Source organism: Ictidomys tridecemlineatus, chromosome 16 (genome assembly GCF_052094955.1).
Source record: "Ictidomys tridecemlineatus isolate mIctTri1 chromosome 16, mIctTri1.hap1, whole genome shotgun sequence".
Taxonomy (NCBI): Eukaryota; Metazoa; Chordata; class Mammalia; order Rodentia; family Sciuridae; genus Ictidomys; species Ictidomys tridecemlineatus.
In genome coordinates this window covers 9,884,204-9,907,640 of record NC_135492.1, presented here as the reverse complement: position 1 = coordinate 9,907,640, position 23,437 = coordinate 9,884,204, and the positions used below count along the sequence as shown (strand labels likewise).

At 33.8% G+C, this 23,437-nt stretch overlaps 1 protein-coding gene and 1 long non-coding RNA gene across 2 annotated transcripts in view; both read right to left on the bottom strand.

Annotated features, from left to right (window-relative positions):
- The window catches only part of LOC144371433 (uncharacterized), a 77,242-nt gene extending 73,410 nt beyond the window's left edge, over window positions 1–3,832 (bottom strand). Inside the window, exon 1 of the mRNA XM_078033751.1 lies at window positions 3,505–3,832. Coding sequence (XP_077889877.1) covers window positions 3,505–3,548 — 44 coding nt within the window. The 5' untranslated portion in view covers window positions 3,549–3,832. The remainder of the gene's footprint in view (window positions 1–3,504) is intronic.
- A 611-nt stretch (window positions 3,833–4,443) lies between these two features.
- Window positions 4,444–21,542, bottom strand: LOC144371322 (uncharacterized). Its single transcript, XR_013431410.1, has 3 exons — window positions 21,440–21,542; window positions 6,310–6,432; window positions 4,444–4,559 (listed from the first exon to the last, which is right to left on the bottom strand). It is a non-coding gene; the product is annotated as an uncharacterized LOC144371322 (long non-coding RNA).
- Between the last annotated feature and the right edge of the window lie 1,895 nt (window positions 21,543–23,437).

Here is a 23,437-nt window from a genome sequence, read left to right as displayed (position 1 = left end):
AGATACTCAAATATATTTTATTTAAAAATCAATTAAAGCAAATCCTGAATCTGTAACTACTGTCTTTAAAACAATGTTTCTAAGAACTAGCTCTCCAGAACTGTAATATTGATTACGGCAATTTTAACAGTACATTTTAAGATATTTAAGATTTAAATAAAATTATAAAAGCCTAGTACTTTTTTTTACTGCTAGACCATATTCTTCCATTCTTTTAAATTCTAGAAAGTAATAGGATTGTTGAAACCTAGAACATAACATATCATTGTTCTTTTTATGTCCCCTAAGTATTCTCAAAATAGGGGCAAAATCTTCAGTGTGAAACAAAATCTCTAAACTACTGAAGATAACTCAGAATAAAAAGAATTTGAGTCCTTTAGGAAGAATTCAATCTACATAACCTCCATTTAATATTAGAAGCAGCAGCTGTGTGTGTAAGAGGAAAACCATATAATAGCTTATGCCATTTTTAACCATGTAAAATAAAATTTAAGTCACAAACACCAATTTTGAATGTATCTTTCAACCTCTACAGGACACAAGGCAATGCTGAAGTTACTAAAACTTCTAATTTTAAAATAGCATTTAAATAAAGGTGATGTCAGCTAGGAAGATAGATTTTCAAGGAAAGGCAGATTTATTATTTTATTCAAAGCAACAGTAGTTTTCCCTCTAAAGCCTTTTCTGTATTTATTCTATTAGTAAGTTATAATGCATTCTACGTAGTTTATCTGAGCAGTTCTGAACCCACCCATAGTTGCCTCTCCTTACATCCATCTGATTGTACCACTTCTGTAGCAAAGCCCAAGGTATCTGCCAATATACAGGTTGTGTAGAGAATACTGTCCCCTGATTCAATTATACTTTTGTATCTCAAAAGTTTTAGAAGTCCTCTCCAGGAAATTGTGTTTCAGTTTAGTTACTAAAATCATTTCATTTGTGAAGCAGTAGTGTTTCAACCTGAAAGTATTACTGCTATAGTTGTAATTATTGTCCAGTGACTCATCCCCTCCCACACTAGAAAGTAAATTTAAACAACTAATTTGTGAGATACAGATTGCTTTGTGTTAACTGCTTCAAGATAAAATCACCTTTTTTGGGGGGGGGGTTGGTCAATCAGGTCTGAATTAAAGCTAAGCTGACGACAATGTTCAATTTAAGTTTGTTTAATGCTGATGAAAGACATTCATATAAAGCATCCTCTTTTTTTTCCATATAACCTCATTCTTTGGTGGCATCTGGGGTTGTGGCTCAGTGGTAGAGTACTTGCCTAGCACAGGCAAGGCCTTGGGTTTAATCCTCAGCACCACATAAATAAATCGAGGCTAAAAAAAAAAGCATTCTTATGTGAAGGATGCTAAATGTTTCTTCATATAAATTATCACTTTGAGGGGCTGGGGTTGCATGTGAGGCACTGGGTTTGATCCTCAGCACCACATATAAATATAAAGGTACTGTGTCCATCTACAACCAAAAAAAGTTTGTTTTTTTTTAAATTATCACTTTGATATACATATTTTATAGTATGAGAAAACAGAAAGAACAATATATCAGTTTTGCTACATTTTAATAGTAGATTTTAAGGGAGCAACATCAAACATCAGTAACATCAAACAAAAAGGTACTGAGCATTCCACAGGGTACAGAGTAGAGTGCTGCCAAGCACCTTGGAAAGTTTACATGACATGGAGAAGATGAGGCCCTTCTCTTGAGAAGTTTACAGTCTGGAAATTTTGACTACTCAGAGTTTCAGTTGAGTGAACATTTTATTAAGGCAAATTCTTCATTTCCTAGAACTATTGTATACTGAACTATTTTTGCACTTGTGAAATTAACCCAATCTAGATGAAAGAAAAGACTAAATTTGGTTGAGAATTCTTTCAGGCTCATATAGTTTTATTAACATTCATCTAGTAAACAAAACTGACCTAACAGACAACTGAAAAATTAAAGACTAGATCTCTTGAAGTGCAAGGGCTAAAATAACTGTTATTCCTTTTAAAAAGCAAATTGATGGTATGATTAGGGTTTACACTAGTTTAAAAATAGGCCAAGTATTGCATTCCCTTCATGCATTGTTCATTTAAAATAGTGAATATTAAAATACATGGGTTCTACATGTAACCCACAAAAAAGCTCCTCACAAATCTTTATTTTCTGTGTATCAAATATCCACCTTGTGTACTATGACAGTTTTATTTATGTCTCATCAAGTTAAAAGTAATGTAAATAGTGAAATTATAATAGGCTAATAACCTGCATATTTTCATATGAATGTCAATATATCTAAATAGGAAATAAATGGCAGTCGTATCTACCTATATTAAAAAAATAGAATATCTTTCCAGATTTTGCATACTCATCACTTTATAAAGACAAGGTATGCAGGTTTTAAGGTTTCACAATCAGTTGTCAGAAAAACAGCAGTTGTTCCTGCAGTATCTCATTAGCATCTGACTCAATTATTTTTAGATGACATTATTTAGACGATGTAAACCCACTCAAAAATTTGTAATTATTCTGAGAGAGATAGTTTTAATGTTAACCCTAGAATCATTTAATGTTAACCATAGAAACAATAGCAATGTGATATAGAACAACTAATCAACATGACTAAAAATATGCTCACTTTCAGAAAAACAATCTGGTCATCTGGAAAAAAATCACAGCTACAATCTGGGGAACACTCCCATATAAGATATTGATCTGATCAAGGCACACTATTTCTAAGTAGAACTATCAGATGAGGGTTAATTTAGGCCAGCTCTAAGGAACAGCCTAAAAGACAGACCATAACTGATCCAATTTTCTTTCAAAGCAATCTGGTACTATCCTACCCACTTCAATTCAAAAGTTTGAAGTTAATTCAAATCAAAAGACCATATTGGAGCAAAAGTGAGCAAATGTGTAAACTCTAGCACATTCTTATTGCTGTATTAAGTTTGAAGATGAGCATACCTACCACAGCAATATTGTTCCAGGAAGCAGGGTAGGAACAGTGGTAAATTAGGAAACAGACTATTAATTGCACAATTAATAGAAAAGTAAAAACAAGTTTCAAAATCTACAATAAATCTGTATCCAAAGGAGTCATAACAATGAGGTGCTGGACTTTAGTTCTGTGGTACAGCTTTGCAATGGACTCACTGGCCTATAGATACGGTTCACTTCCTGCCTCTGAAGGATGAATATGCTACACAGAGCTAAGATGGTTTCTACTGAGTGGTAAAATTCACAGAAATTCCACATTACTCATGTCAGAATCATTCCTTGTGCAAAGTTTGATGTAGATGAAGATAAAGTGGTTTCTTGGTCAATAACTGCAATTTCTTTCTTTTAAAGTCAGTGGGTTTCTTGTATCTGTAACCACAATAGAAAGATCATTGTTTAAAATACTTTGATGATTGATCTACTCCAATGTTACATTCTCGATAAGAGGGACTAAGAAGAAACATGAACTAGTAACCATTAGAACAGTATGAATCCTATATGTATATCACTTACAGTTCTATTACAGTTGGCCCAGGTTTAATCTCATCCATCTCCATGAAAGCAAAACACTTGATGCTGGTAAACCTTTTTTAGGCTTGTAGTGTTTGAATTCAAAGAAGATAGCTGCACCTAAGGAATTAAAACAAACAACATAAGCCAGAGACCACACATTTCTTATGTGTCACCAGAAGCCTATGATTTTACAAAGTAACATGTGTCAAACAGTCTGATGACACAACTGTTGATAACTCACTGTGGCTGTCACTCCAAGCTCTGGTACTAGCATGTCTGAGTGACATTTCTCCATATCATTTAATTCTACAAAGTACAACAAAAATGTATAGCAAGAATGTAAGTTATGTACACAGGTAGAATCATAAACTACCAAAGAATATAAAATATTAAATACCACAAGAAAAACAGAAGTTACTTAAGTATCAGCAGTACCTATAGAAATGGTTTCAATAAGCACCTGTATTAGATAGAATAGAAATTTAAGAGTTCCTTTAAAAAAAAATTCTACCTTATATCATTTCTCTCCCTCCTGAAACCACACCCAGATTGTCCTTTCCATATTCTTACAAACTAACTGCCAGTTATAGTATCTTTTTACCCAATGCATCTTATTGAAAGAAAAAAAAATAATTCTTTAACTGTTAGAAAGTAATCATTAGGTTCCTAAAAGGACTTAAGGTAATTATTAGGGAACCTTCTTCCTTAACTCTGTATTATGAGAAAAACTTCCCTATCAAATAATATTTAACCACATTATTACACAACTAGATAATGCAACTGCTAATTCTCATATTTTAAAAAAATTTTTGATTTGACTTTAAGTCAATATTCATAACTATGTGACATAAGATCTTGTGTTAAGTATACTATGAACACAAACCCAGATAAGTACTGTGTCCTTAAGAAGTCAGTAACTGATAATTACAAACCTTTGGTTAATTTTTAAATATGCTTCTGGAGCTCAATGTCCACATTAAAATGAACATATGTATCTTCTTTTCTTGAAGCCACAGGAGTATCTTGCACAGGAGTTAAATCTATGTCATTCAGATCTGGAGAAACAATTAAGTTTCTGCTTATGAGCATTCACATATACAGACGGAAAATATAGAAACTGCAAAGGTTACAGTTCCTAAAGAGGCATGGAAAGAGCTGAGAGGAGATTCTCAGGCTAAGAGATTCCTATTTGGTGTGAGCAAGTATGTGAGAGTTGTTGAAGTTCATGGGGTATGTGGAGAGAAATGAATATAGACTGGATAGGAGACCTCATGAAGGGGACAAGGAAGCCTTTACATGGCCAAGTGGACAAAACTTGATCTTCATAGTGAAGTGGTAGGAAGCCTTTACATGGCCAAGTGGACAAAACTTGATCTTCATAGTGAAGTGGTAAAAAGAACAAATATGGTTTTTTTTTCCTTAGGGAATAGCCCACTATATATTTCTATGCCAAAAAAAATCTGGAGTATATAATTTGCCACAATGGAGCTCTGCCACCAATTTCTAACTTTGATCAAGTATATGACTTATTTAGAAAAGCCTTTAAACCTAACCTTATCATAATTTCCCTGTTAAGAACCAAAAATGGATGAGAACAGCCAACAAAAACCCTTTGGTTAATGAATAATTTTTCATATATATTATCTAAATTCTGGTTATACTGTTTACAACATACCCTGAATTTACAACAACCAGATGGCACGTTATATATAGTTTTAATTTTCCGGGTTTAAAAATCTCAGTTTAGTCAAATTCAACATGGACTCATTTAATAACTCCTCAGTGTTTATGTGTTATTCATTTATGTGTCTCAAAAAGCTCAAAAAACAATTTAGTACATTTAATAATTAAAAAAATATTTACATAAAAATATTTCAGTATAACATATGCAAAGGTAATTTAACATTTACAACATCATTAAATATTTTTGTGTTTTAAGTATACTTTCTCAATGAGTATGCAGTTTTATAAATGGCCTATCAAACAATGTAAATATTTTCCGGTACACTATATATTTGATAACTGGTAACCTCGGAATTTAAAAGTGTACCAGTATTAGTGCTGTGGATTATGTTCTTTAAATAAATGTTTTTCTTTGTGGTCATATTTTTCTTTTAATTAGCACTAATGAACCCATGGATCTGACTTTATTTCTGCAATTGATAAAAGTTCCTCCATTTAATTTAAGCACCGATCTGTTCCTTTGGTGCAAAACTACAGATTAAAATAAGCCGTTTGTACTAACTATAGTTATTTCTGTAAAATGGTATAATTTATTCCTTAATCACATCATCATTTCACGGGATTGCTTTCAGGGCATGGATGTTATGGATGCACCCTACTTCCCTGTCCCCTGATTTTCATCTGCCTCTGTAGGATTCACCTAAGTAGATACCTCAGTAGCACAGGAAGAAGAAGGGGCTGAAGCAGGAGAGATGGGAAAATAGGACATGGGGCTTTGTGGAGAGAAATGAATATAGACTGGATAGGAGAAGGTGAGGGGTGCTATTGTTAATCTACATCCTGAAGACTGTAGCTGCTGTTAAGGACAATGTGTATGTTTAGTCTGCACATTAGATGGAATCTGAAGAGCAAAAATCTATACAAACTCAAAAGCAAAATTGAGTGTATAAGTAGAAAATATTTTTTGTAAGTCTTTCGAACTATGTTCTGTTATGATCTCTTCTAGAATTTTGCCTCATTATAGAATGCATTAAAGTAAGTTGTCACATATACAAGACCATCCCCTGTCAAAAACTTTGTCCCATATGAGAAAAAACATAATGCAATTTGCCAGTTATTTACCCTTTATACTAACTGTAATATAGGGATCGATGCACTGTCCAGTGTCTTTCAGACCAATTTTCTCAATCCTGATAGTGAGTAATGTCATTCCCGGTTCTGATGGCAACCTTGGTAATAAAGTACCTGGCAACAGAGAAACCTCAGTAAAAGTTAGCTCCACCAACAATTCAGAGTAAATACTTTGACAAACAGAAGATATAGCCTACCTCTTAGGAACTAGCTAGGCATTATGTATTTTTATTTCCGAAATTCATGAACATCTGATGTTATACTTTTTTAGAAAAATATTTAATTTTACACATAATATATCTGCATTTCCCAACCATAAATCACCTTTAAGCAGAAATAATCATTTCTATAATAATAGTATATAGTATGTATAATAAAAGTATGTTAAAAAGATTACTTGAGGAAGCCCAATTATACATAATTGTATAATATGCTCACATAATATTTATATTCCATATGTACTTCTATATTATACTCAGCATCTTAATATGAAGTGGTAGAACAAAGACAAGAAAAGCTTTTAAAATACTTGTTATACTGTTCTAAAGTCTGAGACATTTAATATCAGAGTTGATCAATACATTCTTCTCTTTAGTTACTCCTAATAAAGAAAATAATTTACAATTTGATATTTATGTTTTAATTTAACTATATAGTCTAACTTCTATTCTTCATTCTATTTTGTATGAGGTATTCTCTCAGAAATTAGTACTATACAGACTGCCATATAAAATGGCCATTTGTATAACTGAACATTTTCCCCAAAACCAACTAAAATTTTTAAAACTAAAAACCCACCCAGAACAACATGACAACATTCACCCACCAAGGACATATGAAAGAAGAAATCAACTGTTCAGTATGTTCCCTTTTTTGAAACTAGCAATAGAGAACAGATGCAAATAAGCTGATTTTAATCAAGTATGTATACAGAACCTCAAAATACACTTAACAAAAGATTTTGGTTAATGTTTTTCAAGTTTCTATTCAACAATGTGTTATGCTACTTTTAATGATGAGTTATTTGAAATACATGAAGCAATAAACACACTACATTTGAAAATACACATTTGATTGATGGCAAATGTGGCTTGAGAAAATTTTGGGAGGTGATGGGAATGTTCTGAACTTGTATAGTGATGACAGATGCAAAACTCTATAGAGGTGTCAAAAATCGATGAATTTTATACTTACAGAAGGGAAATGTTATGAAATGCAAATTGTACCTCAACAGTGCTGTTAAAAATGTATTACTTTCTAATTTAAACAAATATGAAGACAATACAGACAAATGCAATAATGGGAAGGCCTGGAGGCTGCATTCCACTGTTGCATTAACAAATCTAAATGGGCTCAGGCTGATATCATTAAATATATACATAATACCTTTTATGCATCTTCTTTGATTGACAAATGAGGGTACTTTTAGAAGAGGGGCTTGTACCTGGACATCTGGGATGAACTTCAGAGAGTTAAGAAACACCTCTGAAATTTTATGAAAAATGTGAATATGTATACATTTATATTTATATACATACATATTCACATGTATGTATATCATATATGAATTTTTCTGCAGAAAAGTTCATTCTATTATGTAGTACATGGCTGTATAAATATGCTACAGTTTATGTACACATTCTTGTGTTGATAGACATTTGAATTACTTCAAGTGTTTGGATAAAGTTAACAAGGCTATAATAAATACTCTTCTGAACATCTTCTGGTTCCCATAAGCACCCATTTCTGAAACAGAGGAATCACTAAGTCACCTGGCATGTTACCTCCATACCTACTATGTAATGACAATCCATTTCCCAAGGTGGTTGTGCCAATTTTTATTCCTAGCCCAAGTGCAGTAGTGTTCCCATTGCTCCACATCCTCACTAGGTACTGTTTTCTCAGATTCTTCATGTTAGCCAATTTTAGTATAAAGAGATCAATCATTTTAATTTGCATTCCTCTGAAGATTAATAAGGTTGAGCACCTTTTAGAATAAATCAAATATATGATTTCCTCTTTTCTGAAGTGTGTTCAATTATTTTGCTCGATTTTTTATTGAGATATCTATCTTATTGAGCTGTAGGAGGTCTCTATTATTTTGCTGGACAAATATTTTACAAATAGCTTCTTAGTACTTTTCCTTTATAAAGACTTTTTGTTGAAGTAGAGCATATACATTTTAAAATGTACAAATTGTTAGTACAGTTTGCTGAACTTCCACAAAGTGAATACACCTGTATAACTAGTATCAGATCTAGGAAAGATATGATCAGCCTCCTGGGAGTGTCCTTCCCCCCACCATATCCAATTCACTCTTCCAAAAGATAGCAACCATTGCTAACTTCTAACACCAAGTATTAGTTTTGAATGTTAAGAATGACTTTTCTCTGCCATGGTGTCTTCTGATTATGATAAATACTTACTGCTAGTAATATCAAATTTCTTAATATCTTCCTTTACTATCAGTGCTTTTTATGTCATATTTAAGACAACTTACCCCACTCCAAAATCATAAAGGTATTATCTTGAAAGCATTTTATTGTTTTGCCATTCACACTTAATTTCATATGTCACACAGAATTATTGACTGCAGTGTATAGTAGGGGCTTTAATTTCATTCAATTTCACATAAATACTCAATTGTCTCAGCACTACTCATTAAAAAGACTGACATTTTCCACCACTGATCTGCAGTCCCACTTCAATCATAAATCATGTGGCAATCACTTTCTGAGTTTTCTATTCTGTCTTACTGGACTGTTTATCCTCTTACCACTAATACAGTATGTTCATTCTATAGCTGCAATAAAAATTCAGATGAGTTTCAGAAAGAGTCTATCTTTATAAACTGCTTCTTCTAATTTATGAACTAGTATATATCTTTACATTTTAAAAATCATTACAATTATTTAATAGAATTTTATTTGACCTAAAAGCCTTCAGAAATAAAGACCTAGAGATCCAGGGAAAACTCCTGTTTTTATGTTTATGTTCCATGAAGAATGGATGGCCATGTAGAAATGGCTGGAAAAGGGGGTGTGAGCTAATGGTAAAAGGCTGCCAGGGTCCCAGCAAGCCCTGTCTGGTCAGATTCTTCTTGGCCTCTCTGTATAGCCTTCTTTCCTTCTGGACCTAAGGCAGGTCCTGTCTGGAATGAGGGTTTTTAAGAAAGGGGGGAAGGGAGGGTAGGGGGACAGGAAGGGAATAGCAGGGAAGGAAGGAAAGAGAGAGGGAGAGAGAGAGAGGGAGAGAGAAAGAGAGAGAGAGAGAGAGAGAGAGAGAGAGAGAGAGAGAGAGAGAGAGAGCACTTTCTAGGTTTTATGACTGGTTTTGGGAGAGAAGGGTGAACGGACAGGAGGGCAGGAGGAGAGCAAAGGCTTTGCTGCTGAGCTTGCTTTTGAGATTCCAATCTCCTTCAGTTAGAAGTTCTCAGCAGGCCAAACCCCACCCTTTGGGTTATCATATTCTGATCTGACCCTGCCCAACTTCCCCCTCTCCCTCCCTCCTCCTCCCTTTCTCCTTTTAAGAAGGGAATGTGTAGATCTTTCCATCTTTTAAGATCTTCTTTGATTTCTCTCTTTAGGGTTCTGTAGTTTTTATTGTATAGATCTTTGACTTCTTTAATTGATTCTCAAGTATCATTTTTTTGAGGTTATTGTGAATGGAGTAGTTTTCCTCATTTCCTTCTCAGAGGCTTTGTCACTGATATACAGAAATGCCTTTGATTTATGGGTGTTGATTTATATCCTGCTCCTTTGCTGAATTCATTTACTATTTCTGGAAAGATCTACCTTGCTCTTGGATAGGCAGAATTAATATTATCAAAATGACCAAACTACCAAAAGCACTATATAGATTTAATGCAATTCCAATCAAAATCTCAATGGCATTCCTCATAGAAATAGAAAAGGCAATCATGAAATTCATCTGGAAAAATAAGAGACCAAGAATAGCTAAAGAAATCCTTAGCAGGAAGAGTGAAGCAGGGAGTATCGCTATATGAGACCTTAAACTATACTACAGAGCAATAGTAACAAAAACAGCTTGGTTTTGGCACTAAAACAGACTGGTAGACCAATGGTACAGAATAGAGGACACAGAGACTAACCCACAAAATTACAATCATCTTATTTTAGACAAAGGTGCCAAAAACATGCACTGGAGAAAAGATAGCATTTTCAATAAATGGTGCTGGGAAAACTGGAAATCCATATGCAACAAAATGGAATTAAACTCATAAATCTCACCATGCACAAAACTTAACTCAAAATGGATCAAGGACCTAGGAATTAAGCCAGAGACTCTTCGTCTAACAGAAGAAAAAAGTAGGCCCTAATCTTCATCATGTGGGTTAGGCCCCAACTTCCTTAATAAGACTCCTATGGCACAAGAATTAAAACCAGGAATCAATAAATGGGATGGATTCAAACTAAAAAGTTTTTTTTTTTTTTCTCAGCAAAAGAAAACAATCCGTGAGGTGAACAGAGAGCCTACATCTGGGAGAAAATTTTTACCCCTCACACATCAGATAGAGCACTAATCTCTAGGGTATATAAAGAACTCAAAAAGCTAAGCACTGAAAAAACAAGTAACCCAATCAAAAAATGGGCCAAGGACTTGAACAAACACTTCTCAGAAGAGGATATACAATCAATCAACAAATATATGAAAAAAATTTCAACATCTCTAGCAATCAGAGAAATGCAAATCAAAACTAAGATACAACTCCAGTCAGAATGGCAGCTATTATGAAGACAAACAACAATAAGTATTGGAGAGGATGTGGGGAAAAAGGTACACTCATACATTGCTGGTGGGACTGCAAATTGGTGCAGCCAATCTGGAAAGCAGTATGGAGATTCCTTGGAAATCTGGGAATGGAACCACCATTTGACCAAGCTATTCCTCTCCTTGGACTATACCCAAAGGACTTAAAAACAACATACTACAGGGACACAGCCACATCAATGTTTATAGCAGCACAATTCACAATAGCTAAACTGTGGAGCCAACCTACATGCCCTTCAGTGGATGAATGGATTTTTAAAAATGTGGCATATATACACTATGAACGTTTTTTAAAAAGAATAAAATTATGGCATTTGCAGGTAAATGGATGGCATTGGAGAAGATAACGCTAAGTGAAGTTAGTCAATCCCCAAAAAACAAATGCCAAATGTTTTCTCTGATATAAGGAGGCTGACTCATAATAGGGTAGGGAAGAGGAAAATGGGATGAATAGATGGATTTTAGATAGGGAAGAGGGGAGTGAGGGAAAGGGAGGAGGCAGGGGATTAGCCTCCTAATGAATGTGGAATGAATGTGATGGACATCATTATCCAAAATACATGTCTGAAGACACATATTGGATGTCAACCTACTTTATATACAAACAGAGATATGAAAAATTGTGGTATATATGTGTAATAAGAATTGTAATGCAAAAAAAACAAGTATATGTATAACGTGAATTGGCATGAACATATTTTATACAAAGATAAAAAAAATGTGCTCTATATGTGTAATAAGAATTGTAATACACTCCATTGTCGTGTATTTAAAAAAAATAAAATCAATAAAAGAAAAAGAAGGGAATGGGGAGTGGGTAGGGAAAAACTGTGGAATGAAACCAAATTAACTTTTCAATGCACATATGTGAATATACTACAATGAAACTCATCATTTTGAATATCTGTAACATACTAATTTTAAAAAATGTAAATAAATAGATCAGTAAAGTAGATGAAAGGGAACAGTGGGAGGGAGGATGGGGAGGGTGAAGGGACTGAATTGGAGCAAATTATATCCCATGCATTTATAATTAGTCCAAATGAATCTAATGTCAAGAATAACTATTATGAACAAATGAAAAAAAGAATAATGACTTCACTGTTTTTATAAAATGCATTCTCATAAACAATTCAATTGAGAGAAATGAAAAAAGTAAAAGAGAATGTACAATTCAACATCTCACCAACCATAACAATTATTAAGTCACTCTTCCATCTTTTTCCCTAATTTCAAGATTGCTCCAGTTTCCTTTTCCTTTTGATATTCTTTTATTTCTTTCAATAAAGGTTTATTTTCTACATAAAATTCTTATATTTCTTTTGTTGAATTTATAATAAGGTCCTTGATATTATTTAATACTACTATAAATATTATAATAGTTCATTTTCTAAGCAACTATTACTTGTTTGAGATAAAATTGATTTGTCTGTACAGATTTTCTATCCAGGAACCACATTATCTTATTAATGAGTTATGAATAGGTTTTTTGCATATATTCTCTATATATTCATAAATGTGCAAATAAAGAACATCCCCCCTTTTATATTTCATTTTCTTGTCCTAGTGCAGTAGCTAGAGCTTCCAAAACAATGCTGATAAAAAGAAGTAATAGACACTCTTGTTTTGTTCAAATTCATCATTAAACGATTTGGGGCTGTAAATGTCATGTAGCCATGTTTTATCAGGTTAAGGATGTTTTTCTGTTCTTTGACAAGAATTGTTTAAAATCAAGGCTGTATTTCAAACTTAACTGAAAACTTTTTCTGCATTGTTGACAACTTTATGAAATCTTTCCCCTTAATCTGCTAATGTGAACTACCTTGATAAATTCTGCTAACAATAATTTGAAAAACACTCATTAGTTCATGGAGATTTTCTGAATTATTTTCTACAGCATCCTATGTTTATTCAGTCAATCTTCATATGGCAGTTACTTTATTTCTAACTTTTTATCATTATAAAAAACACCTAAACAGAGAATCTTGTGTATATGCAAATGTTTCCTCCTCTTTTTCCTGTATTTTGGGGGTGCATCTTCAGAGTAAATTCTCAGGAATGGGATTGCTAAGGAAAAAATATGTACTTATATGTTGTTAGAGAATGCTCAATTCCCCTCCAAAGGAACCTCACCATTTTTCTGTTCCCACCAGTGATTAATAAGTACCTATTTCCCCTAAGACTCACCAACAGTAGCTTTAATTTCTGTTTTTTATTAAAAATAAAGTTGAGTATCTTTTTATGTTTAACGGATGTTTTTTAAATGTATGTGTGTGTGTGTGTGTGTGTGTGTGTGTGTGTGTGCGCACGCTCGTGCGCTCACTCATATTGTCTGTTCCTCTCATGTATTCTGCTTTGGTTATTACAATTAAAATTTTTCTTTATATATTAAGAATGTTGGGTTGGGATGTAGCTCAGTGGCAAAGTGTCTGCCTTGCATTTGCAAAATACTGGATTCAAACTCCAGTTCTAAAAAAGACAAAAAAAAGAACCCACCCCACCCCACCCCCCAAAACCCCCAAGAATGTTACTTCTTTATGTATTACCTCTTTACTACCTTTTTTGACATTCAAAAGATGATTGCTTTACAACTTTCAAAGTCTTTTTGATGTTAAGATTATTTTTTTCCAAGTTGATATTAAACTTGTTGTTACTTTGGGGTGAGTCAATTTTATAACCTGTCATCATCTAGGTCTTTCAGTTGAAATGGTAGGGCTGATGCTACATTCCTTACCAACAATCTTTTTGCCTGAGACTACACAGTAAGGTTTAATGTAATCATTATGCTTCGAATAATTTAATATGGAGGCAGTGATTTCAAGTCTGAATTTCTTGTTTAATTCAAGGTAGAATGTCAAACATTGTGTTCCATGATGAAGGAAGCTGAGTGTAATTAAGATCATAGATTACATAGAAAGGTGCCTATTTAAGGTGTTTCAGAATGCTCTATGATGTGCTCTCTCTCTCTGCATGGTCAACTCCTACATACTCAGTGAGTCCTAAATCTGGCTAGATTTATTGAACTCCCTCAGCCCTTCTTTTTTGCCAACCTATGACATTGGTGCACATCTCTAATCATAATCATGTGCTTTTGGCTCTGTCTTGATGACTACACAATAAGCATCCTGAAAGGTGTGGGAACTGTTCCTTTTGTAGTATGCACAAGGAATAAACAGATCTTTGTTGAAGAAATATTTTATTGAATGAATGACTGAATTTCCAGTTCTAGAGGTTATCATGCTCTAGTAAACAAATGGCTAGAGAATCTATATCAATGAGTGAAGAAATAATAAACATAAAAGAAGATCAAATGCTAAAATAATACCATACCATCTATATGCATGTTTTTGCATCAAAGATCAAACCATGATAGTTGTAAATTGAGCCAATGCATTAAAAGGAAGATTTCTAAGTGAAGAATTAACATATCCAATTACATAGTGTAATATGAGAACAAGTCAACTACATTCATAAAATTCAAAGACTAACAAGGATAAGAAAGAAATCACTACACACAATCCAGTGTAAACTGTGCTATTTCAGCTAGATCATCTGCTCTCAGATCTAGATCAAAGATCAGAAGAAATGTTCTTCCACATGGAATTGCTATGTAAATAAGAAATAGCTAACACTTGTGAGTATTTGTGATGTGCCACATACTATCCTAATCCTCTCATCTAATCCTCACAACAATAGTTTAGTTCTATTTTTCAGAGGTGAAAAGTGAGGCATAGAAAAACAAATTATCCATAATCACACAGAAGTTTGGCTACAGAGTCCATGCTTTTAACCATCATGTCTCATTTTAACATCTTTATTTTAATTGTCCCTAAAGCCTTAAAAGGAACTGCAGGAGAACCTCCCCATCTCAAGCTTCTGCAAAGTTCCTTTTGCTATGTAAACATAACAGTCACAGGTTCCCAGGATTAGAATATAGACATTTTTGTGAGGCCACTATTTATGCCTCATACTTTTAAATATGGAAAACTCTAAATGGCTACAGCTGTCCAAACCAAGTTTTCAATAACATCCCATGGATGTTATTGAGCTGTCACTAAGAACTCCAAGTAAGGGAGTGATTAAAAAAGAGTAACATTTGAACTTTGTACACTGGGCAATGCACATTCACAGGAATGGACAGAGACTGAGCAGCCCAGATAGCAATATGATAGGTCTTTAACACTCATAAAGCAGTGAGCAGCAGGACTGTGTTCATTTGGTTAATTCCACTTTCAGTTTTTACTGCAAGACAAAGGAAGCCATTGGTAGCTGGTGAGCCCCAAGTTGTACTGAACACAGAAAGCATGTCTTTTTCTGACTTATCTGCCCCCAACCACCTCTTATGCACCAACCAGAGCAAGCATGCTCTCACTGGTGTCAAAAAGAGTTGGAAGGAATTACTCAATTCAGTGTGATTTTCTGCGAGAGGAAGATTCTAAGCCTAAACCTAAAGACAACTCTGATTAAGTAATGACAATGAATTAGAAGGTTTGGAACCATTTTACCACACTACTGTAATAGGGGATACCAAAAAGTCCATCTTGTTGATGGAAACTGTTTATTAACAGGTGGTACTTGGGTAAAAACTCAAGTTGTTCTATTTCATTGTGCTTCATCTGTGGAAAACAATTTGTGAAGGTAGCTATGGATCCCCCAAATGGCTGTTTGTTAAACATAGACAAGTTCCCTCAAGAATGTTTTAAAAACTGTGTAAAAGCGTCTGACCTAGCCAAGAATGTTACAGCCACTGCCACTGTGGAGAGGAAAGGGAATTGTGCAAGTAAGGCCTCTGCCTCTGCTGGGCACCCCACAGCACTGACACAGACCAAGCAATGAAGCACCACTCTACCTGAAACAGGTACAGAAAAACAATGGGAGAACATCTGAAGCCCCCCACCCCCTGCCCATAACTTCTTTGTTCCAAGAGGATGCTGAGAAAAATGAAGGTCTAAGTATCAAGTAGGATGGCCATAGAGATCATGGAGAATCAGACAATGAAAGGACCACCAGCCTGAGGATGAGTCTGGAGTGACATGGATATGAAGGTCAATGGGATCCTTAAGACCCTGTCCTCACATGCAGAAGAGGAAGTCATTCTTTTCTTTCAACTTTTTTATTTTTGCTTTTTAAAAATTTCTATTGTTTATATCTCATATCATACTATAAGGACAATTTCTAGTCCAAAATTGGAAATGGCATGACAGTCTTTGTTCCAAAATAGTACATCATTGTCTAGGTCAGAACATTAAAAGAGGAAAATTACCAAAGATTATATTTTTTAAAACACTGATTTGAATTTGCTTTTTACATGATATTGTACAAATGTTTGTCACAGGCATTTACTTCAATAAGAGGTGAGTCAGTCTTCATTTTGCCTTGGTGCTTGGTATATTAAATGTCATGAATAAGGAGTACAAAATTTGTTGTCCATACTTTTAGGACAGAGATGAACCTGATATCTAAATTGTAAACTAAGCATTATCATATGTGTGTGATTATATATTTATGTCTTCTTTATTTTAGATTTATCATACTTGTAAGTAAATTCAGATGTTTGATACTACCAATTCAAAGTCTGTCACACACATTTTTTAAGTGCACATTTCTTTGTAATTTTAAAATCCAATAAAAATGATATATATAAAATAATATTTTCTATTATTTTGGGATAATTTTAACATAATTTAAAATAATGGTATTATCAAATCATTATTTGGTCATAACATTTTGTAAATGGCACAAAACATGAAATGGGTCTTAAAAATCTAGCAAGAGAAAAATTTTGCAATTTGTACTGCACATCTGCAATTTGTACACACATACAAACTGTGTGAAAATATGAAAACACATGCACAATTTCTTTTGGTTGGTAACTGATTTGTAGTTGAGAAACTGGTCCAACCTTTCAAGATAAAGAGTAAAATCATAAGGAAGTTTGTTCACTTTGAAATTATATTAAAAGTTTGATAAAAATCTTAGGGGTCATTAGCATTCAAATAATAATATTTCTAGGTCTGTGAAAAATTATACCTGATTAAAGTTGTTTGTATATAAGTTATATGAATATATTCTTGTTTTTATTTTCTTTATTGACTGGTACTAGAAATATGTATTTTTCTGTGTTCAGAAATATGTGATTTGGATAATGGCTGAATTCTTAAGTGTAACCATCATATCTAGAAAAAAATAATAAATACTCTCACAAAACCTAAGATGAATCAGTGGGTATATGCTTCATACACAGATGCCATTTAGCATGCAAGGAAGAGTTACTACAGGTGTTGGGTTAAAAATTTGAGTGGCCAGAGGACTTTCAAGACAAAGCAGGCCAGATGTTGCTTAGAGCCTTGATGAAGAGCATACTCAATAGACATTTCCTATAAATCAATTTCTGCAAAGCTCTGGAGAAAACCTTTTGACTTCAAGTGACAAGATTCATGGATTAAAAAAAAACTTAGCCAGACTTAGTGGTGCATGCCTGTAATCCCAGGAACTTGGCAAGTTAAGGCAGGAGAGGCCAGCCTGGGCAACGTAGCAAAACCCTGTTTCAAAATAAAAAAAAAATAAGTCAAAGAGCTGGGGATGTAGCTATGTGGTAGAGCACCCCAGACTTCAATCCCCAGTACTACAAACAAACAAGACAAATTATAAAAAAGAAATCTTAAAATGTTTCCAAAACTGCTTGAGAGTAATAGAATATTAACAAGCCTTAAAACTATTGAAAAATAGCTAGGAGAACTTCCAGATAACATTGAATGGTATTTTCCTTTCCTTTCAATATAAGTACATGACTGGATGAGGGACTCTGGCTCTGACTGTTCGGCTCAGTCTGAGAATTTGAGACTTTGAGAGAAAGGAAGTGCACAGAGAGCCAGAGTTTAACTGCACACTTTGGTGGTATTTACTGCTTAACCCTAAATATATTCTGAAATTCTGTGAAATAAGGATGCCCTAATATTCATGGAACAGCAATGAATATTTTGTTGCAGTTTTCAACTTCCTATATGCATGAGTAAGAAAAACACTGCACTTTAGCTGAAAATGAAATCCATATTTGCTTAACTCTCAAGTTCAACTCAGAATTGAATATTTATGCAGGAAAGAAACAAGTACAGGCTTGATATTAAAGAAGTAAGATTCACTCTTCATTTTGAGTTTCAAAAAACAGTTTTTGTACATATCTAAGACTATATAAAAGATGAATAACCAATACAAATCTAGAATAATTTTGAGATTGCTAGGCTTATGTTTAGGTCACTCAGAAATGTTTTTTTAAATTTTGTCTAAAATTGTGTCATGGCTATTTGTGCATGTGGTACTAGGAAACAAATGTAGGGCTTCACACAGGTGAGGCAAGCACCCTACCACTGAGCTACATCCCTAGTTCTTTCTATTTTGAGACAAAGTCTCTCTAAGTTGCCCCCACTGGCCTCAAATTTGCAATCCTCCTGCCTCAATTTCTTAAGTAGCTAGGATTATAAGCATATAATCCTGATCAGCTATTTTTTTATTTGTATTACTTTGGTTTATCATTTAGAAGCTTTAATATTCAACATGATAAATAAGTTTTCAGGTAATAAATAATAGGTTATAAATTTATATCCTCTATTTAAATGAAATCTACTGAGATTACCTTAAGAAAATTAAACTACTATTTGTACTTAAGCCAGTTAGTGTTTAAAGCAGTACACAAAAGTTACTGTTTGTCTTATGAGAATTGAAGGCTTTGAAAATGATATTAATGTCAAAGAAAGGTTTAACAATTTATTATTCTTTTCAAGAAAGGTTGGATAAAAATTCATTTTTAATTTTAAATGGGAATAAACTACTCTTGGTCATACCATAGTCATATATTATACTTCATCTCATTAGCTTAACAGTAGTAGTGTTTAGCATGTGTGTTTGTCAAAACTCATAAAGCTGCACACTAAAAAAGATGCCTTTTATATATGTAAGGGACACCTTAATCAATATTTTTTCAAAAGATCATAATAAGCTAGATGCTATGGCACAAGCCTGTAATCCAGGTGACTTGGGAGGCTGAGGCAGGAGGATCCCAAGTTTAAGACTAATCTCAGCAACTCAGTGAGGCCCTCAGCAACTAAGTGAAATCCTGTCTCAAAATGAAAAATAAAAAGGGCTGAGGATGTGGCTCACTGGTAAAGTACCCCTGTGTTAAATCCTCAGTACCAAAAAAAAAATACAACAAACTTACAATTATATAAATTACATAAAATAAAGATAATAAAAATGTTATAATTCTTAGGAGCACCCTGCCATGATAATATAGACACAACAGCCTTATCATGAATGAAATCTTGGATGTCCACAGTATAACAATTTTCCCCATTCTACAATTAAGTTAAAGGTCAAATTGTCCTTCAATGACATTTTTAATTTTATAATGACACAGGCCTTGGAAAATATGATCGAAAATCAAATATAGCCAATTGAACTATATGTACTCTTTCTTACTTTGAGGAAAATAATTCAGGGAATAGAAAGGTTTAGTGAGCTTTCTGTATCTCTGAAATAAAATACCAAAATGCTATATCAGAATACAAAAATCTAATTACTTTGGGCTTAATCTTTCTTAGCAAATAGACTTAATTTACAGAGTTTCTTTTCAACTCAGCAACCTGAAACCCATAAAGACCTTAATCTGTCCATTTCATGACTTACATCATCTGCTTCAAGGATCTTGTTTGCTACAGAAGTATAGCTAGTGAACAAATAATCAAACCAGAAATTTATAGAACTGGAATCTATTTCAAGTACAGCATGTGGTTTGAAAAGGAAATAAAAAATACAGAAAAATTTTAGCAAATTTATTTACCTCATCATCTCAGCAATTTTGAAATTTCCTACAAATATGACAAGTAAAATATAGCTCTTTCTTCATAAGGACAAACAGATTGGAAATAATTACCTTGTATCAAAGAAACACTTACAATAACATTTTATAGTGACTGTAATTTTTCCAATAACCCTATGGTGTAGGACTGTTAGCACCATTTAGAAGTGATAATGAAAATACAGTAGCCACCACTACCCCAGCAAATGAAAAGTATCATGCCAAATGCTTTGTATGTGGTGCCTTAATTTTCATTGTAACCCTATGAATTAGGCATTGTCAACATCTCCTTTTATAAAGAAAAAAGTACAGTCACTTAACTACTGATTGGCAGATGTTAGACTCAAAAGCGCAGGTATCTTGTTTGTCTAAGCCTATACTGTTTATATTTCAAACGTCTTCTACCAAAGAGTATTTAACTTACTGGAATATGACTTTAATTATGAAGTTTTCTGGATGATATGTATATTATATTTAATTATACCATAAAGCATAAAAAATGCATCACAATAGTACAGTGTTATTTACACACTTCCAAAAAATGAACTAGTTCATCAGAAGTAAAAACTGTGCACTGTATAAGAACAGAAGAAATTATAGAAGTGGAAGAGGCAAAAAATTCACTCAGGGTGCTTGACTAGGGTATTTTACAACCTTGTCAAGATCTTCCACAAGTAAAAAGAACTTGCTATGTATTCTTTATTTCCCTGTTAAGGGCAACTGTATAGTATCTGTTCCTCCAGGTCCAGGTTTCACAATCATATATGATTATTTAAAGAACAGCTAGATATATAAAGAAAAGAATTAACATAGCAAACAGTTACTCTAGAAAGCCTACTTACAATGTTGGTCCATGGCTAGCATCTGGGAACCTGGATTTCAGCAGGATTCCCATCATGCCCTGTTAAGAAGATCACTGTGCCTAAACCATCCATGCAAACAATATGGTTTGTGCTGAACACTTGCTTTCTTCCTGGAGTCTGTAGTTTTGGTTCATGCTAACCCCAATAAGTGTCTTGTGCACTGAATCTCTACAGTGTTTCCCCAATAGACAATATTTTTCATTTTACAGGTGTGAAATAATGTTGAGAGAATCAAGTACATATTTGACTCTGCTGAGAGAGGACTCTTAGAAGTTTGGTTTCCTCTGGAATTTGCCTGTGTGCTTTTACCCTTTGCTGATTTTGTTCTTGTGTTTTCTTGTTGTAATGACTCAGAATACAACTGTGAGTACATCTATATGCTGAGTCCTGTGGGTCTTCCTAGCCAATCACTAAACACGGGATGTTTTGAGGATCCCTGACACAAATAGTAAGATACTTTTACAATAAACCATTAGCTACCGCTATCAGAATGGCCATGATAATTTGCTTAAGATTGGCAAACCTGGAGATGTTTTACCCGCCACTAACAAGTACAAAAGTAAGTTCCAAACACCTGACCTTGAATTATATAATGTACATTTTTTGTACCCACCAGGCACTCTAGCAGGAAAAGAATCAGGAGACCCTGCTCCAGCACCACCTTCTTCTTCATCTTCTTTAAATTCCAAATGCTCTTCCTCACCAGGGGCTGAAATTCTCCTATATAAAAAAGGACAGAAAAATTAGTGAGCTACTCCACTTAATACACCAGCTAACCCTCATAGCCACTAACTTCCCAGATAAGATGCTGATTATTAGGTTAATGTTGATATAAATGTCAATGTCAATCATCTCATTGCTACCAATGGTATCAGCCATATCACCAATACCAAATTTGATAGGGAAAAAATACAGAAATATTTGAAAAACAGGCATAAAATAGATAATAAAATCAGAAGATAAAATATGGATGCTTATTTATTTACCTTAATGGGACAGGCTGAACATCAAATGGAAATTCTTTATTATATGTGAGAATATTCTTTAGGACTAGAAAAAATACATAGACCAACATTAGACTTATATCATAATCTTAGACTTATATATTAGTTAGTCTTATATGTTATATCTTAAATTGATACTTTCAATCATATTTTATAGTGTATTAACCACACATTAATATATGTATTATAAATTCTGAGCTTCACTATCATTTCAAGACTCTGCAATTGACTACTGAATGTCATAGCAAAATAAAAATGTCCATTGTGGACTGCAGGTACCAGTATTTTCAGAGTACTGTAAGATCTCCAAGGAAAGTCTCAGAGCCCTCATAGAAAATGAACCATAAAATAGTTCTCCAATGTACAAGGTCCTAGGTGATATGAGGTACCAGTGAAAGAGAATACCTCTTCTCCTGAAGTATTTTAATTAAAAGATTGATACTGAAGATGACTAATTAAAGAGAAATAGATAATCACATCTTATTCTTTATCCTCAGTAGATTTTCCTAAATATTTATCACACTGGTAAGGTTTGTAGAAGCAAGGTTATAATTCTAATATTCCTTTTATGATGAAATTTATTGTATATGTGTAAATACATAAATACATGCACATATATATATATATATTTTTTTTACATGTGTGTACACACACATACACACACACACACACACACACACACACAGCAGACTTTCTCCTCAAGGAAGTCATCAAACAACATAATGCTATCACCTCTTGTGTCCTGGTTGATTACTTTCTGGCATGTAAGCCTACAGACAGATGTTCTACAATTCTATCTGTATCTGGAAAAGTATTTTATGAAATTTATTGTTTCATTCCCCAATTTATGGGTTCCTAGTGACTACCTGCAATTATTTCAAGGTGAATATTTAGCATTATTAATTGTGCAACCCATGGTTTTTACTCTAATTACTCAGACTTTAATTTTGGAGTCTTGCAGATTTGAGTTAAAAGGAGTATGGCATATTGGATTCCTAAATAAAAAAATTCAAAAAGAACAGGTTGTAATTACATAACTTATTCCAATAGGAGTCAATCATCCAGTGAGAAAAAAGTTGGAAACTTGTACCTAGATTCTCATTACTCACTCTTATTCTCTCTCCCTTTAGCTCTTCCTCATCCTTTATCTCTTTCTTCATCTCAATAAATGCATACCGAGTACTCACAATGTTCCAATCACTGTTTTAGGTGCTAAAGATACACACAGTTATCAAGAACTCATATCTGGACCTTAGACCTTACTAAGGAAAAGTAGACAATAAATATGCCAACAAATAAACAAGATAATGTAAGATTGATTAGTGGTATGAAGGATACAAACAGGATGCTGTGTAAAAGCAGAGAGAACTTGGTGGAGTAGCTAAGGTAGACAGGGTGCCTTTCAAAACTATACTGTAAGAAGACATTTGAGCCAAGACCTGAGATGAGAGGAATCATCCACAAGTGGCTCTAGCATAAGGGCTTCCCAGGTATTAGAGAACAGGCTGGAGCAACAACAAAGGTTCCAAGTAGGAAACAGTTTGTCTTATTCAAGGCACAGAAAGGACTGTGGGAACTTAAGTCTGACAAGCAAAGGGGAAGCAGCA